We start from the raw sequence: 24,128 nt of genomic DNA, 5'->3' as shown, positions 1-24,128 counted from the left end.
GTTGATTTCACTTAGGAATACATTCTGAAATCCAACACTTTGTTGAGAAAAAAAATCAAGTGACTCAAATTTGATCTGCAGTTTAAAAAAATAAAAATATCAAGTCAACAGTATAAGAATGCAGAACAACTTAATACTATGGATATAATCTAAGCAAATTATATAGGGGATTAGTCAGTTTGCAGGGTTTGGGAAGGAAGGGTGCTTTAACGGGGAAAGTACAATATACATTAAGGGTGCAATTTGTTAAGAGTAAATTTGCTTAGGAAATGCAATTAATGTGTTCACACTCCAAATTACAGTTACACACAGTCAACAGTAGTACAAGGAGCAGATTCAGGAGCAGCATGTTAATGAAAAAGAAACTAAGTAAAAGACAATGTAATAATTTTTATAGAATATTTTTTATCAGATACACCATATAGCAATGCCATTTTGCTTTGTCCATCTGAAGTTTTTTTTAACAGAGCTTTAAAGGCATATTGTTTTTGGCTTTACATAATCAGGACATTTGCTAAAATTAAATCACGAATAATTATAACTAAGTTGGAGTATGTTTTTCAAAGTCTGAATTTTGTGTAAATTGATTTGCTCACTATTATGCACACAATTTCGTTTCTGACATTTTTGATGTATATGATAAAAATGTTATTACTTGCCATGCAAAGTATGTACCAGTGTGCAGAACTGGAGTCTGATCTGAAGTGATCTGAAGTTCAACTAAAACAAATTTGACTATGTTCAATCCAGACAATGGTGCTTAAAGAAGAACCATTGTAAACAATGGGACTTCAACTTAGGCCACATCTACACTGTAAAATTAATGCAGTGTGATTACTATGCCTCAATGCTATGGAATCCAGAGATCTGTATTTGGTAGAGAAGGCTACAAACTCATGATTCCATAGCACTGAGTCATGGCAGTAAGAGTCATGCCAAACTGCATTATTTCTACAATGTAGATGTACCCTGGGTTATGTCTAACTTAAACCCAATGATTTTATTCCAAGCATGGTTATATCTGGAACCAGCCTATTATGCATCAAGTGATACAAACATACTCATTAATTGGCTTTAACTGTTCTTCATTTCTCATAATGTTTGACAAGAACATGAAGGGTTTTTAATCAATTTACTCTATATATTGAGTTAATATATAGAAATTCAATGAGAACTTAATCTGGACACAAGAAGTTATTTCCCCCCATTTCTACTGTTATGTAAAATATACTACACAGTAGTCTATGTGGGTCTCATTTGGAAATCAAACATACAAAGTGACCATTACGAACCCAAGGCACGTGGTACATCCTCTGTGGTCCGTAATAACATTTGGTGCTGACAAAAGAAGCTGGTGGCAAAACTGAGGAGCAGAATAAGAAAACCAAAACAAAGCAAAACTGTTTAGTGATCTCAAAAGAAACCTTACAGAGAAAGCCATAGGAGGGGGAAAGAGACCGACAACAAAGATGAATGTGTAAAAACAAAAGGAGCATTAGTCATTTACCACATTTAGTGATCCAAATGTCGCAATGACCATGGGAAACAGAGCTGTTAAGAAGAAGGACATCCCCAGGGAGTCATGGGTACGTACCAGGGAAACCAGGGGTGGTCTGCCCAAGGGGAGTAAAGGGGGGATGCTGCATAGCCAACTGGTGAAGCTTGGTCAACTGCAGGGCAGGATGGGAAATTAGAACTATCCAATCAAATGGAATTATTTCAGAGTAGAGAAAACCATCTTAACATGTTTCAAAACTGGATTAATTAAAATTATATTTAAAAGTCTACAAATCATTCACTCTAGTCTACAACACAGAATAAACAAGTTAAAATGATGATGGTACTGTTATATGTAAACTGCTACTGTTAATATCTTTAACTACAGTTCTAGATATTTACATTTCAAAAACTTAAATAGAAAACATGCATAAAAGGGGGAACGGAGTCACTTGTATCTGGGCCACTGTACTTTCCAGTAACTATTGTACAAAGCCATCTATTCATATTTGGCTAAATGTTATTTCTTTAAAGAGGGGCATCTGTGGATGTTCCTTCGATATTCAAATACTTAGAAAGTAGATGCTGCCCAGAGCAAACAGAAGGGAGAAGAGAGTATAGGAAGTAAAGGACATGCATTGAACTCACGTCTGGATGTGGGATGGCATACTGCCCCTGAATTGTGAATGCCTAAAAACAACAAAGACAGATAAAAGTTCATCAGCAGTCATGTTTCATAATAGGTGATATTTTCTCATCATTTCAGAGTGCCTGTTTTTAAACTACGGATACACAATTCACTCTCTAAATAGCACAAGTTATAAAACACAGTTTGACTTGCTCAGCTTTTAGGCATACCCACTAGGATTTTGGACATTTAGCTTTGAATGGCAGACCCCACAGTCTGTTCCTAGAAAGCCACTCTATCTCAAAAATTGTTTGCTAAGCAAGCAGGAGAGTGGGGAGCTGATTTACATCTACATTGTTGAATTAATGTAATTTGACAACACTTTAACTGCCATGGCTCAATGTTACAGAATCCTGGGGTTTGTAGGTTGGTGAGGCATCAAAATTCTTTGTCAGAGAAGACTAAAGAACATGCATTCCATAACATTGAGCCATGACAGTTAAAATGGTGTCAAACCACATTAATTTATTCTGTAGATGCACCCATAGAAGCAGAAAACCAAAGCTTCATTGAGTGCACAAAAGTTAGTTGTATAGTTTTAAGACCCTTGTCACAAATGGCAGAGACCACAATTTGACCCTACGATATTCAAAACTGCTACTGAGTTTCAGGTGAAAAAAACTGACATTCCAAACAGATCAAAATATATATAGTAGAGTCTCACTTATCCAACGTTCTAGATTATCTAACGCATTTTTGCGTTACAGATACAGAATATATGCTATCTAAGTTGCCATCACCTCACCCATAGAAAACATGATAACCATATTTAAGAAACCCATGCTGATGCAACACAATTTTCTGAATCAGTGCTTCAAGTAAAAGTCAAGATACCAATAAATATTTTGGGAGGGGGCACGAGCAATGTATATAAAAAATTAACTACAGTAGAGTCTCACTTATCCAAGCCTCGCTTATCCAAGCTTCTGGATTATCCAAGCCATTTCTGTAGTCAATATTTTCAATACATCGTGATATTTTGGTGCTAAATTCGTAAATACAGTAATTACTACATAGCATTACTGTGTATTGAACTACTTTTTCTGTCAAATTTGTTGTATAACATGATGTTTTGGTGCATAATTTGTAAAATCATAACCTAATTTGTTGTTTAATAGGCTTTTCCTTAATCCCTCCTTATTATCCAACATATTTGCTTATCCAACGTTCTGCCGGCCCGCTTATGTTGGATAAGTGAGACTCTACTGTAGATGCCAGATATTGCCTAAAGCATTCTGATATCTGAAATGAAAAAAAAATGTATCATCATAAACTATGCACCTTAAACTTTGCAGTCTACTCTGGCTATCTGTTTGCTAATTCTGAAAATTCTGAGAAGAACTTTTGGTGATGCGGCTTCACAGGAGGAGGAGAGTGTGGAAAGAGAAGGAGGAAAGTAAAGACCTGGGAACCCCCTCTCCTTACAACACTATGGTCCCAGTCAGTGTTGTCTGAACTCGTGAGCTTCCATTCCTCAACTATAAGAACAAGATTGCACTAGATTTCCTCTAAAAACATTGTGGTACTGACATGATGCTAGATTCAGCATGAAAATGAGCATGCATTACATAACTCTGACAGCAATTGCTGACATTAGTTTTAATGGAGGAGAAAAATCTTTAAAACCTTTGAATCAATGTTCAGGATGTAATCAAACTAATAAAAAGCACCCTTCCTGGAATAAAACACACCAGTTTTGTTTTCCAAATGTAACAACACATATATAACAAGAAAAGTAGTTTTTGAGGATTGTATCTACCAGAATTCCCAGACCATCTGGCACTGCCATACCCTTTTAATATTTGCCTGAAACTATTTATATGGATACTAGCTATGCCCGGCCACGCGTTGCTGTGGCGAAGTATGGTGGTATGGGAAATAAAGTATTGAGGAATTGGTGGTAGTTAAGGTAAAGGGTAAAGGTTTTCCTCTGACATTAAGACCATTATAAATGGGTTATATAGCTCTGTGGAAGGACCTTGAGTCTACACTGCCACATAATCCAGTTAAAATAAAATAATCTGTAGAAGAGGCCTAAGTGAGGCCTAACTCTGCCTGTCCCCTGGGCTGAGTGGGTTGCAAGGAGACCAAGTGGGCGGAGCTTAGCCTTGTAACTGGCAGCAATTGGATAAAAACAATTATTCCTCTCCCTCTAATTAGGACTTTATTTTTCTTTTTTTGTTGTTGTATGAACGTAGAGGCATGGATGAGGAGTTGTGCTGCCACGTTTAGTGTTTCTGGGATGTGTAGTTTTGTTGTTTAGTCCTAGGCCGAAATTTCATTACCCTTTTATATATATAGACTAGCTGTGCCCGGCCACACGTTGCTGTGGCTTAGTCTGGTGGTGCTGGTCAGTCTACATTAGGTTGTATTTATGCTGTGACCTCCACCCTTCTTTATACTCACATTAGTAGTAGTATTTGAAGTCTGTTACCTTCTTCAATTTTTGTGTTGATTGATAATTGCTTGAGATCCCTGTTGTCTTTGGTTTGTTGTTAGTTGTAATGTCTGATTCTGCTGAGTGCGGTTTATATTTTTATTGTGGTACAATAGTCTTTTTTTTTGCCTGTGTAGGTGTTTATTATTATTGTTGTTGTAGTGGTCATGAAGGTTGGATAAGTTAGATGCTACTGTATTTTTTGGAGGCCCAGTGTAGCACTGACTGGCCTCTCAGCCTCAGTGCCTGGCTGTTTCTTGCCTGTGATGGTGTTGATTCTTATTGCTGTTGTTGTTGTCATTGTTATTATTGTAATTGTTTTTTTGGAGGCCAAGTGTGAATGTAGGGATTGGGGAGGTGGATGAGTTGTGTTGTCAAATTTTGTATTTGTTATAGTCACAATGCGTTGTTGTGAGTTTTGTGGGTCCGGATTGTGGTTTTGTGGTGTGGTTGTGTTGTTACAACCGGGAGAAAAGGCTTTTGTGTTGTGTTGCCAAGTTTTGTATGTCTGGGGCATTTAGTTGTGTGCCAAGTTTCGTATTTCTGGGACATTTAGTTGTGTTGTTATAGTCACGATGCATTGTTGTGAGTTCTGTGGGTCCGGATTGTGGTTTTGTGGTGTGGTTGTGTTGTTACAACCGGGAGGCAAGGTTTTTGCGTTGTGTTGTCTAGTTTTATATTTCTGGGGCGTTTAGTTGTGTGCCAAGTTTCGTATTTCTGGGATGTTTAGTTGTGTTGTTATAGTCACGATGCATTGTTGTGAGTTTTGTGGGTCCAGATTGTGGTTTTGTGGTGTGGTTGTGTTGTTACAACCGGGAGGCAAGGTTTTTGCATTGTGTTGTCAAGTTTTATATTTCTGGGGTGTTTAGTTGTGTGCCAAGTTTCGTATTTCTGGGACATTTAGTTGTGTTGTTATAGTCATGATGCATTGTTGTGAGTTTTGTGGGTCCGGATTGTGGTTTTGTGGTGTGGTTCTGTTGTTACAACCTGGAGGGAAGGCTTTTGCGTTGTGTTGCCAAGTTTCGTATTTCTGGGGCGTTTAGTTGTGTTGTTATAGTCACGATGCGTTGTTGTGAGTTTTGTGGGTCCTGTGTGGTTTTGTGGTGTGGTTGTGTTGTTACAACTGGGAGGCAAGGCTTTTGCATTGTGTTGCCAAGTTTTGTATTTCTGGGGAGTTTAGTTGTGTTGTTATCGCATGATGTGTTGTTGTGAGTTTTGTGGGTCTGGATTGTGGTTTTGTGGTGTGGTTGTGTTGTTGTAACCTGGAGGCAAGCCTTTTGCATTGTGTTGCCAAATTTCGTATTTCTGGGATGTTTAGTTTTGTTGTTATAGTCACTGCGCAAACAACTTTATCATTTTATATATATAGATCTGACAGCCAGTCCCCTGTCCGAACAAGGTCAGTCTGGTATATACTTTATTCCCACAGAAAACTTCATGAGACAAATTGTTTCCCATCTGGCCCCCTATCAATTCCAAAGGGAGGGTGGCTTGTGGGAACAAATACATGGTGCGGAAGTGTGTGGTCAAAAGGACCAAAGGTAGATAGGCTTAACTTGGCATACATTGCACAAAAAAGCATTTGTTATATCCACATTACTAGTAAACATAAACAATCAATACTATACCAGACAGAAAAGAAGTTAAAGTTGGAAACTAACAGGCGCAGTCTGAGGTTGGGCCAAGACGGCGTGGTTTCCGGCTGAAGCCAAAAGGGTGTCTGCTCTTACCTGGCCACCTGCAAAAATTATGGGTGCAGAGGCAGGTTTGGGGCGGTAGGGAATTGTGGCACCTTTTGGTGGAGACTGAGGATGAAAACAGAAAGCAATAAGGAATAGAAAATAAACAGCGCACATAGATCAAATGTGGTGGCTCGAAATTATTGCTACAACATAGACAGCAACAGAAATATAATAGTAAGACTTATGGATTGATTCTTAATGCCTGATCCTGTATTTGGAGCCAGACATGGCGTTACAACATGAACCTAGAGAAATAGTTCATGAATGACAAAAGACCTGGAATCTAGTACCTGGCTGATCGGAGGCCTAATTCATCTATTTGCACCACTATGAAATTCCAATGTCCCTCATTATGATGATGTTGCTTATTTCTCCCTCTGGTTGCTTGTTTTTTGTTAGCATCCTACTATCTCCTCCTGCCTTTGCATAAAAGTGCAAGAAGAAGCTCGATGACTTCCCTTTCTACTGCATTTCCCTTAAACACTTTCATCACAATATCTCTTATTTTCTTTATTCCTTATCCCACAGTGTATTTTTCCCATCTTCCTACACTCAGTAATGGTTCTCCAACTTTGTTGGGTTATCTAGCAATCATGCATGCATTTCCAATGTGGGATGGTTTATGTAGTTAGTTTTGTTTGTTGCTTAGTAACCTGAAGCCAAGCTGTATTCCAGGGTTGATGGCACCATTTTGGGGTTTTGCATGTGATATGGGAAATGAGAGTATACTTCCTGGAGACATATAGGAAGTGACATATGCCTTTAGAATCTGGGGCATAAAAGGGGAGACTTTATTTTGTTCTATCTCTTTGGCTCTTCATGCTCTTCCTGTTTCTTGATCCTGCCATGCCATGCTGATGTTACTACTTGTTAAGAGATATGCAGTATCCTGAACTGTATTCTTTTGGAACTAAGATGTTTTTACCTGTATGACCATCATCATACAAGATTGTGAGTAAACATATTTTTACTATTTTAATTTTGATGTCTCTGATGCTTATTTTATGCACATGACTTTTTAAAAGGAAAGGGAGGCTGGCTATTTTGTTTTTCTCACCTCTGCGCACATAAACCCCTAGTCTTCTGTGTTTTTGCTACTCTGCACCAATATCTAACCATATTGGTATCATAATCCTAACAGGTTATGAATATATTCCTAATAAACTTTCTTTCTTATCTATTGTGTCTCTGAATTATATCTCCACCCCAATATCTCTCCCAATTGCACCCCCCTACACAAACATCTGACATCTGACAGAGGGAGCTGATCCCGAAGAATTTGGTTCACAGCTCTATTTAGATTTTCCTCTTGATTTAATCAGGATGCCTGGAGGAAGGCACAGGCGGCAGCGAGATTTTCACACTTCTTTTATCTCCCTCAGTACCAGCAAAATGTAAAACCCTGGAAAGAGATGCAACTTTGTTTTTTTCCAGATATTCCTCCCAGCAGGAAATGAGAGGCTGCCATTGCTGAGTTCTCTGAGGAAATTTTCCATTTCTTGCAGCTCAGCAGAGTCACTGTTCTGTTCCGGGAGTCTCTTCAATATAGGTTCACTTCAGTGGCTCTGGTGCCATTGCAGGGTAATTACCCATTTGCCATTGGGGAGATGTTTAAGATCAGACCAGTGACTCCCTCAAGATAACTCAGCGAGCTTACTGTTCAGACCATTGCTTCTGACAAGCTGCAGCAAATCTTATTAACACTTAGAAGATTTAGATATATCATGAGCAGACACAGGGAATGCATAGACATTATTATCTAAGATCTAGAGTATATGTTCAAAATTTCCCTTTTACTAATGGTCCGCACTGGCTTGGGTAAGTTGAATTTCATATCCCCTTTGAAACCTGTCTCTGGAAAGTGCTTTAGAAGGTTATTAGAAACAGCTTTTCTGAAATGTAATCTAAGGGCCAAACCAGATGTCATGCAAATAATTAACCACTGTGTGAAATTTTAAAAAAATGAATATGTAAATACTTCCCTCCTAATTTGGATGCAGATTTTGGGGGAGAGAAGTTTGATTCTTTGCCTCTCTCACTGCAATTCAGTTTATTTATTTATTTATTTATTTATTTATTTACAGTATTTATATTCCGCCCTTCTCACCCCGAAGGGGACTCAGGGCAGATTACAATGAACATATATATGGCAAACATTCAATGCCATCAGACAAATAACATACGGTATAGACACACAAAGAGGCAATTTTAACATTTACAGCTTCATGAGGGTATGCTCAATTCCAGCCACAGGGGGAGCTGTTGATTTATCATCCACAAGTGACACTGAGTGCTGTACTTCCTCATTTCTTTCCACGTGCTGCTGGCAGTTTTATGGTGTTGTAAATTAGTTAAATTAGCCTCCCGCATAAAGCATACCTAAATTTCCTAGTTGACAGATGCAACTGTCTTTCGGGCTGCTTAGGTAAACAGAAAGCCGGGCTATTTAATGGTCGGGGACTTAACCCGACCTGGGTTTTGAACTCATGATGTCTCGGTCAGTAGTGATTTATTGCAGCTGGTTACTACACAGCCCGGCCCTAGCCCAGTTGCAGACTAAGTACCTCATCAGATGCAGTTTTCTCTCAATTTCTCTGTGTTTCTGAAATTGAGACCCATGGAGGCCATTACATGATGCAGGGTGATTGTTCGTGGGAATCCGTTGCAACAGCGCAGAGAAACAGAAGAAAGACTGCGCTTTTAGTGCTACCCGACTTCCAATGGGAGAAACTGGAGCGAAACCATGTAGAAGTGGGGAAAGGACATGGGATGGCAGTCACCCCTAAACGCAGGTATGGGACCTGACAGTAGTGAATGAAAGAATATGATTCCCTCTGCTTTCCCCACTTTTACGTGATAAGATCCTGCTCTGCTTGCTAATTATTTTAAACAATATAATTCAAACAAATAATTATGAGATTCATAAAAGTACAATTGGTGATACTCTTGGAGTCTCAATCCAGAAAACGAATCCTATGGATTTGAAGCCATTTAAATCTGTAGCAGATACCTTGCTAGTATTACAGGGAACAAAGATAAAGACCTATTCTGGATTAAGATTGGTGGCCATGCTTTTATGTTATCTATCTATGATTGACAGTTCCTGGTGCTTATGACAGAAGAAGCCATAATTCCTAACAATTTTAAGTCCTGGGACATATTTCTTACCTCAAGCATTACCACGCAGATTTGTTTTACACACTGTATAATAGCATCAGGTGTACCAGATATGGTCACAGCACGTTCTGTGGAGTTTGGTAACATATCCCCTGCAACTTGTACCTGGGCCCCTGTGGACTTAAAGACAAAGAAAGGTGTTCCAATAAATATAAATTTCATTGCCTAATCTAGACTGCTTACTGACTACATCAAGATATATGAATTCACAAAATAGCATGCATTGTGTTGCATAACATGTATTGTAACTTGCACTGTGATAAAAAGTACCGTATTTACAAGTCAAATGTTAGAAAACGTTGACCTAATTTAAATTAACTAATTATGGCATCTAAAGTAAAACTACATTAGACTATCTCTGGAACTTTAAAAAGATAACATTGTTTCTATTTAGTTAGAGTTTTCCCAAGGTCTTATAATTTGGGGATATATAGAGGGGAAAGGTACCATGGCATAATGTGACTCTCCATCAATGTGTTTCATAGGATTCAACCATGGAAAATATTTAGGACAGCAGTCATTTTGTGAACTTTCTAGCATTCGATGATTATTATTATTTATACCCTGCTTTCTCTCTCTTTAAAAGAGATTCAAAGGGGCTTTCAACAAAATTGGAAGACTCAGATCTTGATATAATCAACAGTTTTTATTTGCTGCAATTGATACAAGTCAGTGCCATTTTCTTCCACTTCTTCAAATTAAATGTTCTTGCAAACAAAGAGAGGATATGGGAGGAGGATGTCTTTGTCATATAATCTGGCAAAATTATAAAAGCCCTGGAACGGATGGCACATTATGTTCATTAGTGTTCACATAACATTTATTACATTGCTTTCAGAATTCTCTATGAAGCTATTATGTAAAAGAATTGCATGAACTTTTGTTAATAATTTATATTTTACTTCAGTTTTCCATTAAGTTTAAAGGTAGAAAATAGACATTCTACAGATTCTACACCGTTGGTTTTTTACCTCTCATGTCTATTTTCACTGGAGAAGTTGCTCACTCAGAATAAGGTGTCTAGCCATGAAATCAATGATGAGGGTGTAGACGTGTCTATCTCCTTTCATCATAGTTTGCATGGTGGGCATTTCATTCTGCCATTAAAGGAAGCAACTATATATAATTATAGTGATTCAAATTGGGGTTGTGAACACTGGACAGTAATACAATTTTAGTTTGATATATTAAAGTAAGTGTGGCACTAATGGGGTGAACCCAGGGCCCCGAAGCTGAATAATCTGAATTGCAGCTGGACTATTTTAGTGGTGTACACCATTGCTTTTTAAACTGTGGGTCCCGATCTCAAATGTTGAGGTTGCAAAAATACTAGCAACAGGAAAAGGTTTCTGAACTCTGCCTAGACATTTACACGAAACTGTTAGCAACAATGTGCAATGATTACAGTGGACTGCAGAAAATGCTTCAGCTGTACTTCATAAAAAGGAAAATCAGCCTATTTAGCAAGCCTTATAAATGTTTATACTTATTATTAGTAAATGTTTGATTTTTATATCTATGTTATATACATATATATCTGAGGGCCATGTAAACATTTATCAGACAGAAAAGGGTCATGAGTGGAAAAACTTTAAGAAGCCCTGGTGTAGACAAGCTCTAAAATTAAAACTCCCTTTGGCATTTCCTATTTCTCTCACTAAATTCTTCTACATCAGAAAGCAACACGCAGAAGAATGGGAGAAAATTTGGAACAATAAAATTAAATATACATATTCATATGACTTAAAAGAAAATTGGCTAAAAATTATGTATCAATGGTACATCACTCCACAAAAACTCTCTAAATATTATAGGAATCTATCAAACAAATGTTGGAAATGTGGCAACCAGATAGGTACCTTCTTCCATACCTGGTGGACATGTGAAAAAGCGAAAAAATATTGGAAGGAAATACATAGGGAAATTGTAAAAAATAGAAATAAAAATTAAGATTGAATACTTCCTATTGGGAATGTTAAATTTAGAAAAGGAAAAACAAAACAAAGAGATTCTGTTGTACTACCTAGACACAGCAACTAGGATAATGTATGCAAGGAATTGGAGGCTTAAAGAAACCCCTCCGATAGAGTACTGGCAGAATAAGATACTGGAAATAATGAATATGGACAGTCTCATATACTTAATAACACTATAGCAAGGAATACCAAAAAAGCAAAGCGATTGGCAACCTGTCAAAGACTATTTTAAAAGACAAAAGGAACTAATAATTTAGATGAAGAATATATCAGAAACATATGTTCACAAAACAAAGACTGAAGGAAAGGGGAAGTAAGAAGAAAAAGGAAAGACATTATAGAGTCTTGTGCTTCTATAAAAAGAAGAATATATAGCATGAGCACCAAGGAGTAGATGGAAATCAAACCAAGCTACAACATTTTTTCCCTTTTGAGCATCACTTCTTCTTCCTTTTATTATTATTAGTACTTTTTTTCTTCTTCTTTCTACTTTTTCTTCTTTTTTCTATATCTCTTTTCCTTCTTTCCCCTTCCCCACCCTTTTGATTTTCGTGATTCCCCTTTTCCATACTTTTGCTTTTATTGAAAAGAAAAAATGTACTACAATAAAAATTAATTTTAAAAAAAGAGACAATCAGAAGTTTTTCTTATCTGGACTGTCTGCCTTTCTGTAGGGTATTATTTGTACATATGGGTATGCTTCCTCTTTCCTCTTCCTTTTCTTTTTCTGACTCTATATTTGCTTGCTTTTAAATAAAAATCTTTTAAAAATATAGCATCCTTAAAAGCCAGTGCATATTAAAGAAAGCAACATTCACTTTGATTTAGTGGCTTACCTCTCTGATTTCTTTAATTTTGGATCCTCCTTTGCCTATAAGGGACCCACACTGGCTTGCAGGAATCACAAGTCTGAGTGTTACAGGTGGCTTGCTTGTCACTGTGCTGTTTGTCATTGAAGCATTGATATCCTATAACAATAATGTTATCAAGAATTAGGTAAGGATTTATTATTCTATCTGAAACCTAAGAGAATGTATTAAAATACTATAGTTCTGCTTAGAGAAAAAAATGTAAAAAACTGTGGTTTCTCTATGTATGCTGTACAGTGTAGTTGACATAATTCAATAGAGATTCTTCTTGTGAAGGGCAGACAGTTGTTTTGAAAAGCAGCAGGAGATTCTCCATCTCTAATGCAAGAGGTCCAAGTAGACAAAAGTTATTTAGAGTCTTCTTCCATTTTCATCATGACTCTGATATTTAATGCTCCTACTCACAATCAACAAGCCAGACCAGAAGGGCTATTGTAGGAAAGAGTAGTAAGATATTAGGACTTGAAATGCAAAATATGCGATATATTCAGAGGTGACAATTCGCAGGTACTAAAAGACTGCCTTGTTAGTTTGTTTAGAATAACTCAAGGTTCATTCATTCCAAACTTATATATCTGCTTTTTTTGTACCTACTGCAGGACTGAATTGTTTAAATCTTTAGTTTTCATTTTATTATTTATTATTATTATTTATTTGCGGTATTTATATACCACTTTTCTAAGCCATGAACGGGACTCGGGGCAGTTCACAGTGCTGGCAACAATTCAATGCCCTCAATTAAAAAAAACCAGTATAAAACATCAAAGTTGACCCTCCCCTAAAAAAACATTAAACATTATTAAACACACCACATAAAATAACATCATATACAGTAGAGTCTCACTTATCCAACATAAACGGGCCAGCAGAACATTGGATAAGCAAATATGTTGGATAATAAGGAGGGATTAAGGAAAAGCCTATTAAACATCAAATTAGGTTATGATTTTACAAATTAAGCACCAAAACATCATGTTACACAACAAATTTGACAGAAAAAGTAGTTCAATATGAAATAATGCTATGTAGTAATTACTGTATTTACTAATTTAGCACCAAAATATCACAATTTATTGAAAACATTGACTACAAAAATGTGTTGGATAATCCAGAACGTTGGATAAGCGAGTGTTGGATAAGTGAGACTCTACTGTATCACACAAAAACATAGCCATTGTCCACAAACAGTCCTGGGTCACTGCACTTTCAACTTTCACGTTAACTTTAAATATTCCTATGATGGGCCAAATACCTGGTTCCACAACCAGGTCTTTAGCTGTTTCCTAAAGGTCAGGAGGGAGGGGGCTGACCTAATCTCACTCAGGAGGGAGTTCCACAGCTGTGGTCCACCACCGAGGAGGCCCTGTCCCTTGTCCCCACCAGCCGCACCTGTAAGGCCAAGAGCGGGACCTCCCTGGAAGATCTTAATCTATAAACTGATTCATAGAGTGAGATAAGTTCAGACAGGTAAGTTGGACCAGAGCCGTTTAAGGCTTTATAGGCTAAAGCCAGTACTTTGAATAGTGCTCGGTAGTTAATAGGCAGCAAGTGGAGTTGTGCAACAGAGGGGTTGTATGCTCCCTGTGTGACACCCTGGATAACAACATGGGTGTTGTATCTCCGCCATCATCTCCGCCATCATGGCCTGCTTTGCAGCAGGAGTTGGAAGTGGATTCAGAGTCTGATTCGGATTTTGGGGCCATTCCGGACTTGGATCGAAGCCCAATGCCTTTGCAGGTGCCTGAAGTTGTGGTGCCTGAGGATCTGCTAATTGGGGAGCATTCCGATCCTTCCTCAAGGTTAGTTTTGCCAGTTGTTGTTGACGCTAGGGAGGATGCGGTTTTTAATCCGAGAGAATCTTTTGCAATGGAAAGGAGGCACACTCAGGCGCACTAATGACTAACTTTCCCATGTGAATTTTGGCATGTATCAGTTCTCATTGACTTGTAGGCTTGAAGTTCCCTTAAAAGTGTTTCGCTCCCTTCTCTGGGTGTGGTGTCAATTTTGCAATCCTTGCAAGAGGAGTCCGTGTTCCAGCACCTTGTTTCTTGCCTTGCTCCTGTGCCTTGTTTCCAGACTTCCAAGCCGAGTTCGTGCCTAGTGACTCTCGAGTATACCTCGCCTTGTACCTCCGGATCCCTTGCTTCCCGAATTCCTGCTTTCCAGGTGGATTACAGTTTATGGCTTCATGGTGCCTTGTCCATGTTCCTGTCAACTTTGGGTTGTTCCTGTTTGGATGGTGTTTGTGGGCCACTTTGATGGCTTGCTGGAACTAACAAGTTCTGTTTGTGGATTCCAATTAAAAGACTTTATTGAACTCATATCTGAACCATAAGATACATTACTTTATGGACTATTTACTCAACTGACTTATAACTTAGTCGCTTGCATATATATATATAATCCTCAATAAACTGCTTTGCTTATGATCCTGGCTCCAGTGTGCGTTTCAAGGTGTTTTCGCAGCCTTGGGGTGTAACAATGGCTGCAGCGTGCTGGACTATTATCAGCTTCTGAACAGTCTTCGAAGGTAGCCCCATGTAGAGCGTGTTGAGGTAGTCTAAATGGGATTTAAGAAGAGCGTGGACTACCATGACCAAGTCAGACTTCCTGGCCCTCCAAGTCACTTTCTCAGTGTCACCCTTCCTGTCTGCATTACTGGAGAACAACAATACTGTTTGAGACACAAGACTGCTGTATTCATTGAAATTTGAAAATGAATGTGAAGCACTTTGAACACAAATATTTTTAGCAAAGACAAAAAAGTACGTAATGCTGGAAAGAACTGTTCCATTTTCTGAGCCATGCGGTATCTAAATTAGATACTATGTAGAGTTTTTATGTTCAGATCAAATAAAAAAAGGAATTAAATATAAACAATTTGTTTCTCTCTTATTATTAACAAACAATACTAGAAATAACTGATTTCTCCAAGGAGTAAATCAATTCCCTCTAGTAATCCCCAGTGTCCCTCCAATACAAATGATTAATTATCATACAATGGCCAGTTATTTCATTTTATTTTCACAACTGTGATCTTTTATTAAAATACAGTCCCTTCAACTATGTTCTTTAAAGGCAATAAAATAATGTCTGCTTTTTAAAAACATGAGAAAATAAAATAATAGTTTTAGCATAGCTTTTCGGGAATTGCCATTTACTTACTTCCTCAAATTTTAGTGCAATCATAGAAAAAGCCTTGAAAATGGCATCTGTTGGGCCTGTTATCGTCACAATTCTTTCTGGACAGGAGCCTTCTGAGATGTTAATTCGAGCACCACTCTGTGAAAATAAAGCAGTCAAGAGTCTAGCTTGTCATCACAAACAGCCCTATGGTATAGGAGCATTACCTGAACAACAACAACAAAAAAATCCTAGGTAAGAGGAAAGGTCAAATACAACTACAGTGTTCCCTCACTACTTTGCGGTTCACTTTTTGCGGATTCGCTGTTTCGCGGTTTTTCAATAAACTCTAAAAGACTATTATAAATTATTAAAAAATTACAATTTACAGCCTAAGGAAGGGAGGAAGGAGAAGCCAAAAGGTGAGGAAAAGGAGCCCAAGTGGCAACGGGAGGAGAAGAAGGCAATTTATCCACACACAATTGGTTGATAAAGACTTAAAATAGTGTATAACTACTAAAATAATGTATAAATTTTAAAATAAATATAGTGTCCCTACTTCGCAGATTTTCACTTATTGTGCGTGGTCCTGGTACCTAACCCCAGTGAGGGAACACTGTACTGTATTATTCAGATCAAGATAAACTATTTCCTAAAAACTATATTTTAAAATGGTACTGCAATGAATACAAATAGCCAGCATTGTGTATAGGTGCATATGTTGGCCTAGGACTTTTGAGACACTAGGGTTGAAATCTCTGCTTGGCTATGGAAATCCACTGGGTGATCTTGGGCAAGTCACTTCATCTTAGAAGAAGATAATGGCAAATACTCTCTGAACAAATATTACCAAGAAAACCCTGTAATAATGCCATCCTAGGGTCACTGTCAGTCAAAAAACAACTTGAAGACACACAACAATAACAAATGAACACAACACAATGTCAGTATACAGAGAAATCCTGTAGTATCATAGCCACTAACTGGAATAACAAAGTTGGTAGCAAAGGTCTAAGTCTATTTCCTCATACGCATGAAGTGAAAACACTGATATTAGTTTATTAATGGCACAGAAGGAGTTGAGAACAATCAATGGCAGCAACGCAACACACAACCTCTTCACACTGGCCGCCGGAATCGCCATGCATTTGGTGACCACCTGCGTTAGCTATGCTAGAAAAAAGATTTTGGAAAATCTTGTTTTCTGATTGCGGCTTTTCTTTCTTTCTTTCTTTCTTTCTTTCTTTCTTTCTTTCTTTCATTCATTCATTCATTCATTCATTCATTCATTTTCTTTCTTTCTTTCCTTCCTTTTTTTTTACAATTTTTTAAAAATTTTCTTCCACAATTGTCTTGCAGTTCATTGTAAAATGTAATATCGTGCAGCTTAGAGGATGTTGACTCAGTGACCTATCTTTTTCTATACTGTCTCTTGTAAGATGGTAGGAAACCCTTTATTGAATCTGTCTTAATTAAATTACCAGGATGTTCAGATTTTTTTATGTTTCCTTCTTCTGCTCTGATGAAAACACTTGCATAACATTTAATGTAAATTTTGTGCAGCTGCATGTACTATTCAACAAACCTATGTACATTCCAGCAACCTCTACCACTTGGTGGTATCATCTGTTTTATTATTTGCTTTGTCCATTTATTTTAATTCAACTTATTGTATGTTTTTGTATAGGGCTGGTCATGGACTATAATAAAGACTGGTTGATTGTGCATAAAAGTGTAATCTCAGAGTAGGCTTATTTGGAAATAAACACTTTAGATCAATTGTTATTTGCTGTGCAATTTTGACCCAAAGTGAGCTTTGAGGGAAATATTTGCACAGAGCTGTAGCAGTAAAGATAGCAGCCAGGTACTAATATAATTCAGTGCTCCTTCATTCAAAGCCAAATCAAATGAAATCCTTACAGACAGAATGCCAGAGTAACAGGGAGACAAGGAGATTAGATCCTTTCCTTTGGATGTCAACTTTTATGAATAGAAGGACAATTTTAGATTTGAGAATTAAATTAGGCCAGCTCCTGTTCTCTTAACTGGATAAATTTGCCCAGATGCAAATGTATTAGCTTTGTGAGGAAATATGTTTATATTTTAAAACTAATGATTCAGAAAACATTGATATGAGTAAATCATATTGCTTTGAGAAACAATTACTTTAATGCAAGGAACGCCCTGTTTTATGTTTTCAGAATTATGTAACGCATTTGTCTTACATTTCCTCCACAAAAGAAAGAATTATCCCATTTTCACAATGTATAATATTATTCAATGTAATAATAATAATAATAAAGATAATAATAATAATAAGACTCTGGCACAAGCCAATCAAGGTGGTCCCAGTGGTGATTGGCACACTGGGTGCAGTGCCTAAAGGCCTTGGCCTGCACTTATACAAAATCGGCGCTGACAAAATTACCATCTGCCAGCTGCAGAAGGCCACCTTACTGGGATCTGGCCGCATTATTCGCCGATATATCACACTTGGGAAGTGTCCGATGCGTGATCCAATTCAACAGCCAGCAGAGTGTCTGCTGTGGACTCATCTTGTTGTGTTTCTAATAATAATAATAATAATAATAATAATAATAATAATAATAATAATAATAATATGATTGAAATTCAAAGACTCTGGCAGAAACCAGTGCAGGTGGTCCTGGTAGTGATCGGCACATTTGGCGCCGTGCCAAAAGATCTCAGTCGGCATTTGGAAACAATAGACAACTGCAAAAGGCCACCCTACTGGGATCTGCACGCATCATCCGAAAATACATCACACAGTCCTAGACACTTGGGAAGTGTTCGACTTGTGATTTTGTGAAACAAAATCCAGCATATAATAATAATAATAAAACATTATTTATACCCCGCCACCATCTCCCCAATGGGGACTCGGGGCGGCTTACATGGGGCCATGCCCGGGAAAAATACAATATAACACAATATAAAAACATATCTACAGGGCTGGCCGGAGAAAATTTTAAGGATTAAGCGGGGGCGAAAATTGCGCCCCCCCGCGCTGTGGGAGGTGTGGCCTGGCCCCACCTCCCATGCCCTGGCCCTGCCTCCCATGCTGCTCACCTTGGCCCCGCCTCTGGTGCAGTGTGGGAGGCGGGGTCAGGGTTGGCCCCGCCTCCCACGCTGCTCACCCTGACCCCGCCTCTCACGCAGCGTGGGAGGCGGGGTCAGGGTGAGCAGCGTGGGAGGCGGGGCCAGGGCGCGCAGGCCGGGAGGCAGGGCTCCGCTCAGACAGGGTCTTGCCTCCCGCCCCACGTGCCCTTTCCTTTTTTCCCAGGTGGCCAGACTGCAGCGAAGTTTCCTCCAGACCGCAATCGTGGCCTGGAGGAACCTCCGCTGCAGTCTGGCCACCTGGGAAAGGCCAGATGGGCAAGGGTGACCAGCGCGGGAGGCGGGGCCAGCTGGCCCCGCCTCCCACGCTGGTCACCCTGACCCCGCCTCTCACGCAGCGTGAGAGGCGGGGCCAGGGTGCGCAGGCCGGGAGGCAGGGCTCCGCCCAGACAGGGCCTTGCCTCCCGCCCCACGCGCCCTTGCCTTTTTTCCCAGGTGGCCAGACTGCAGCGAAGGTTCCTCCAGGCCGCGATTGCGGCCTGGAGGAACCTCCCCTGCAGTCTGGCCACCTGGGAAAGGCCAGATGGGCGAGGGTGACCAGCGCAGGAGGCGGGGCCAGGGCTGGCCCCGCCTCCCACGCTGGTCACCCTGACCCCGCCTCTCACGCAGCGTGGGAGGCGGGGCCAGGGCACGCTGGGCGGGAGGCGGGGCACCGCCCTGACGGTGCCCCACCTCCCACCCAGCGCGCCCTGGTCTAGCTGGCCTAAGTTGCTGGACGCAGGCGCAGATCGCCCAGCCGATCTGCGCCTGCATCCAGCAACTTCCGCGCTTTGCCGTTTGGTGCAGCGCGGCAGTGGCAGTGCTACGGGGCGCTGTCGATGCATCGACAGCGCCCCCTAGCGGCCTGCGCCCGAGGCCACGGCTTAACGGGCCTCATAGATTTAACCGGCCCTGCATATCTATCTTGTTTGCTGTGTCATACAATAAAATAATAATAATAAACTTTATTTGTATTCCACCCTATCTCCCCCAGGGGACTCAGAGCGAATTCCAACAAACAATGGCATATATTCAATGCCTCTATAAAACAAACAAATATTGACATAAAATCCCATAGAAACCCTGCTTATGAAAATAGCATTAAAACCTGACATCAAATTAAAGCCTAACATCAGTAAATTAAACCAAACATTAATAAATTAAACTACACGTAGTCAAACAAAATTATATAATAACATAAAATCTAAGCAAACTTCCACATTAATTTACAGCAGCCAACTAGAGTTCACAAAACAGTATAAGTTGGTTGTATAGTCAAACGATGGTCATTGAGCTGGTGTGGTCTAGGAGAGTCCAAATCCGAAATGATTCTCAGCCAGGCTGTAACCCCATCATAATATTCAAACAGAAAAGACATTATAGTCTGTTTAGCATAATAAAGACATGTGAGGTTAACTGGGAAGAGAACATTTCTGGCACTAACATTTGTGGTCATAGTGCCAATTATAGCATATGAAAAAATTATGCTTCTCAGTTAGTCTCAAAAGTGTTCCTGGAGCCCTGTAAAGTAGGTTAGACTGAATAAAAGTAATTCAGTGAACTCTTAGGCTGAGAGGGGATTTGAATTTAGATCATCCTTGTCTGAAAATCTAACATGATACTGGCATGACTGTAATTTCACAGAAAATTGCTCTTTATACTTCATTGCAAGTACTCCTTTGTAGCCACTTGGTGGGAGCATTGATTCACACATGAAAAGACGAGTTACCCCCCAGTCCCTCCACTATCAGTCCTATATCTTCTGAAATACTGAGGAATTTTAGTCCAAAACACTAAATAATTTCAGTCAAAAGTGATCTGTATTTACATCTCACCTCTTCCCTCATCTTCTTAACAGTTTCACCTTTCTGTAAAAGAAACAGGAAATATTAGAGAATCCATGAAAATTGACTCAACCAGGTTGACTCAAATGAATTTAGCCTTGAGAAAATGGGTGACTGACCTTTCCGATGATGCTGCCAACCTCCTGAAACAAAGCAAAATGCAAATAAATGCAAGAAGGAAAAAGACATAATCAACATATTCATAAATTCTTCTGAGAATGTCTGAGCACTTTGTTCTTCTATGTTCCATTTAGCACTATAATATACATTGCTGTACTTTTGCCTAGACCGCCCTCCCACTTCACTTCACTTTTCTTAAATGGTGGTCCTTTTAGGTCATCATCTCACCTTTTAAAATTGTTTTTACAGTGATTGTATTGTTATTGGATTATATCATCTAGTCTAATGTGTTTTTTTAAAATTATTGATGCTGTTTTTACTTGTATTTTACTGTGTTTTTATTTGTTTTTGGGCTTGGCCCCGTGTTAGCCGCCCCGAGGCCCTACAGAGAGATGGAGGCGGGTAGAAAAATAAAGTTATTATAAACATAAATATTTTAAATTCAATAAAAATACAGAGTCCATGTACAGTGGATAAGGAAGAGGACTTCAGCTGTCTGTGTTCTCAGTCGGTTTTGTTGTATTGTTTCCTTTCATTCAATACAATTACAGCACTCAGATTCCACTTCATCTGCTATGGTTGCACCCTACAGGATCCTGCAGTTTGAAAGCTCTCTAGCTGAGAATGATAAATTGTCCTCCCTAAACTGAAAATCCCAGAATCCATAAGATGGAGCCATGGCAGTTAAAGTGGAATCATAGTTCTATAACTTTGCGATAAAGATGGGGCATTTATTGGGACATGGCCAATGCTTGCAAATATCAGCTTATTTCCATGAGGAAGGAGGAACTGTGTGTGTGTGTGTGTGTAAATCAGTCTCTAGAACAGGTCCTAGCTGGAAATGGTCCAACTAGTAATTTGACTGGGAATCTGAAATCAACAAGGGGCTTCCTGACATCACCCAACTCCTTAAAAAAGACCAATTCTGATTAAAACATTTATTCTATGTTTTTTGTATGGTTTTTTGTTTTCACATTAAAAGCACTGGTCTAATGGACAGAATTATGATTTTTTAAAAAGCCAATAGGCATTCCTCACAACTGGTTTACTAGATGGGGGTTTCATTATTATCGTGAGTTTTGAATTTACATTCTATTACTGCTACATGGTGATTTTGTACTCTGTGTTTGGTGTGTTCTTCTACAATGATGTGTTTTTATTATATACTAGCTGTGCCCGGCCACGCGTTGCTGTGGTGAAGTATGGTAGTATAGGAAATAAAGTTTTGAGGAACTGGTGGTAGTTAAGGTAAAGGGTAAAGGTTTTACCTTACATTAAGTCCATTATAAATGGGTTCTATAGCTGTGGGGAAGGGCCTTGAGTCTACACTGCCATATAATCCAGTTAAAATCTGATAATCTGTATTTGATAGGCAGTGTGGAAGAGGCCTAAGTGACGCCTAACTCTGCTTGTCCCCTGGGCTGAGTGGGTTGCTAGGAGACCAAGTGGGCGGAGCTTAGCCTTCTGTCAGCAATTGGATAAAAACAATTATTCATCTCCCTCTAATTAGGACTTTATTTTTCTATTCTTTTTGTTGTATGAACGTAGAGGCATGGATGAGGGGTTGTGCTGCCAAGTTTAGTGTTTCTGGGATGTGTAGTTTTGTTGTTTTGTCCTAGGCCGAAATTTCATTACCCTTTTATATATATAGATTTTATGCTCATACGGTTTGACACTGTTGTATCCTGCATCGAGCCACTAGGAGAAGTGGGTAACAAATAATAAAAATCACGACAATAAAACAGTAGTCCCCGAATTACAAACATCCGACTTACAAATGACTCATAGTTAAGAACAGGGGCGAGACAACAGGACGTGAGAGACATCTACCCCTAGGAAGGGAAATTAACTTCTGAAAGAGTTATCATGGGGAAAAGGTGTCTCTACTGAAGCTTTATCACCAATCCTTGTTTTCACAACAAGCCACATTTTCCAAATCCAATCATCACTGGGACAGAAAGTCATCTGACAACTGCTGAACAGGGGCACAGATAACAAAACAAACTCCTCAGGCATGTTCATTCTTCCCTATGTTATCCAGAGCGCTCCCCCCGTCTCTCTTTCTCTACTGTATATTTGGCTGGCATTACACTTTAAAAAAATCTACATTTTACTTGTATTTTACTTATATTTTACTGCCCGGAAAACAGACAACAACCCAAAAATCTACTTGTTCTGGCTTACAAACAAATTCAGCTTAAGAACAAACTTTCAGAACCTATCTTGTTTGTAACCTGGGTACTGCCAATAATAATAATAATAATAATAATAATAATAATAATAATAATAATAATAATAATAACTACAAACTAGAGCTGACAGCTGGCACAGCAAAACATTCCATGGAAAGATCGAAAAATCAGCTGATGACCCAAAATGCAGACTGTGCAAGGAAACCGACAAAACCATTGATCATATCCTCAGCTGCTATAAGAAAATCACACAGACAGACTACAAGCAGAGGCACAACTATGTGGCCCAAATGATTCATTGGAACCTATGCCTCAAGTACCACCTGCCAGCAGCAAAGAACTGGTGGGATCACAAACCTGCAAAAGTATTGGAAAATGAGCACGCAAAGATACTGTGGGACTTCCGAATCCAGACTGACAAAGTTCTGGAACACAACACACCAGACATCACAGTTGTGGAAAAGAAAAAGGTTTGGATCATTGATGTCGCCGTCCCAGGTGACAGTCGCATTGACGAAAAACAACAGGAAAAACTACTATTAGGACCTCAAGATTGAACTTCAAAGACTCTGGCAGAAACCAGTGCAGGTGGTCCCGGTGGTGATCGGCACATTGGGTGCGTGCCAAAAGATCTCAGCTGGCATTTGGAAACAATAGACATTGACAAAATTACGATCTGCCAACTGCAAAAGGCCACCTTACTGGGATCTGCGTGCATCATCCGAAAATACATCACACAGTCCTAGACACTTGGGAAGTGTTCGACTTGTGATTTTGTGATACTAAATCCAGCATATCTATCTTGTTTGCTGTGTCATACAACGAAGTTGTGTCAATAATAATAATAATAACAACAACAACAACAACAACAACGCCTTGCCAGTTAATATTTGAAATTGCTGGCTTCTCCTGGAGACAGGAAAAGCATACAGGAATAATTCCCATAGTGCCCTGATTTTTGTCCATTTGCCACATGGCGGATGGAAATTATTCTAACATCTAGTATAAACCAATTCTTTGCTGAAGTAAGGAAGAACTTGTTAAATTATGTACAGCAGATTTTTGCAGATTTATCTTGTCGCTGATACAAGGCAGCAGCTCAAAGAACACAGGCCACCTAATTCTTTTATATATTGACAGCATCTATGACCTCCTTCTTTCTACTGAAAGGCCAGCTCTTCTGTTCCCCTTCCTCACTTTATTTTCATTATCTTGATTGAAGTGTGCTTTATATAAAGAAATTTGGAAGATGGGGCTCTGCCTCAAGAAGATAATAAAGATAATAGCACATATTTTTCTGCTAGTGGTGCTAAAGAATGTGCACCTCCTAAAATTTTCAATTACTC

At 39.1% G+C, this 24,128-nt stretch overlaps 1 protein-coding gene across 13 annotated transcripts in view; it reads right to left on the bottom strand.

Moving 5' to 3' along the window:
* The window catches only part of LOC100552334 (poly(rC)-binding protein 3), a 240,269-nt gene that overhangs the window by 16,185 nt on the left and 199,956 nt on the right, over positions 1 to 24,128 (bottom strand). For all 13 annotated transcript variants that reach the window (XM_016994479.2, XM_062957908.1, XM_062957909.1 and 10 more), the window contains 8 exons: positions 20,590 to 20,613; positions 20,462 to 20,494; positions 15,552 to 15,668; positions 12,354 to 12,485; positions 9,533 to 9,661; positions 6,284 to 6,427; positions 2,146 to 2,187; positions 1,595 to 1,670 (listed from right to left, as the gene is read on the bottom strand). In XM_016994479.2, coding sequence (XP_016849968.1) covers positions 1,595 to 1,670; positions 2,146 to 2,187; positions 6,284 to 6,427; positions 9,533 to 9,661; positions 12,354 to 12,485; positions 15,552 to 15,668; positions 20,462 to 20,494; positions 20,590 to 20,613 — 697 coding nt within the window. The remainder of the gene's footprint in view (positions 1 to 1,594; positions 1,671 to 2,145; positions 2,188 to 6,283; positions 6,428 to 9,532; positions 9,662 to 12,353; positions 12,486 to 15,551; positions 15,669 to 20,461; positions 20,495 to 20,589; positions 20,614 to 24,128) is intronic.

The sequence above is a fragment of the Anolis carolinensis genome, chromosome 6 (genome assembly GCF_035594765.1).
Source record: "Anolis carolinensis isolate JA03-04 chromosome 6, rAnoCar3.1.pri, whole genome shotgun sequence".
NCBI lineage: Eukaryota > Metazoa > Chordata > Lepidosauria > Squamata > Dactyloidae > Anolis > Anolis carolinensis.
This window is presented reverse-complemented; position numbering and strand designations above follow the sequence as displayed.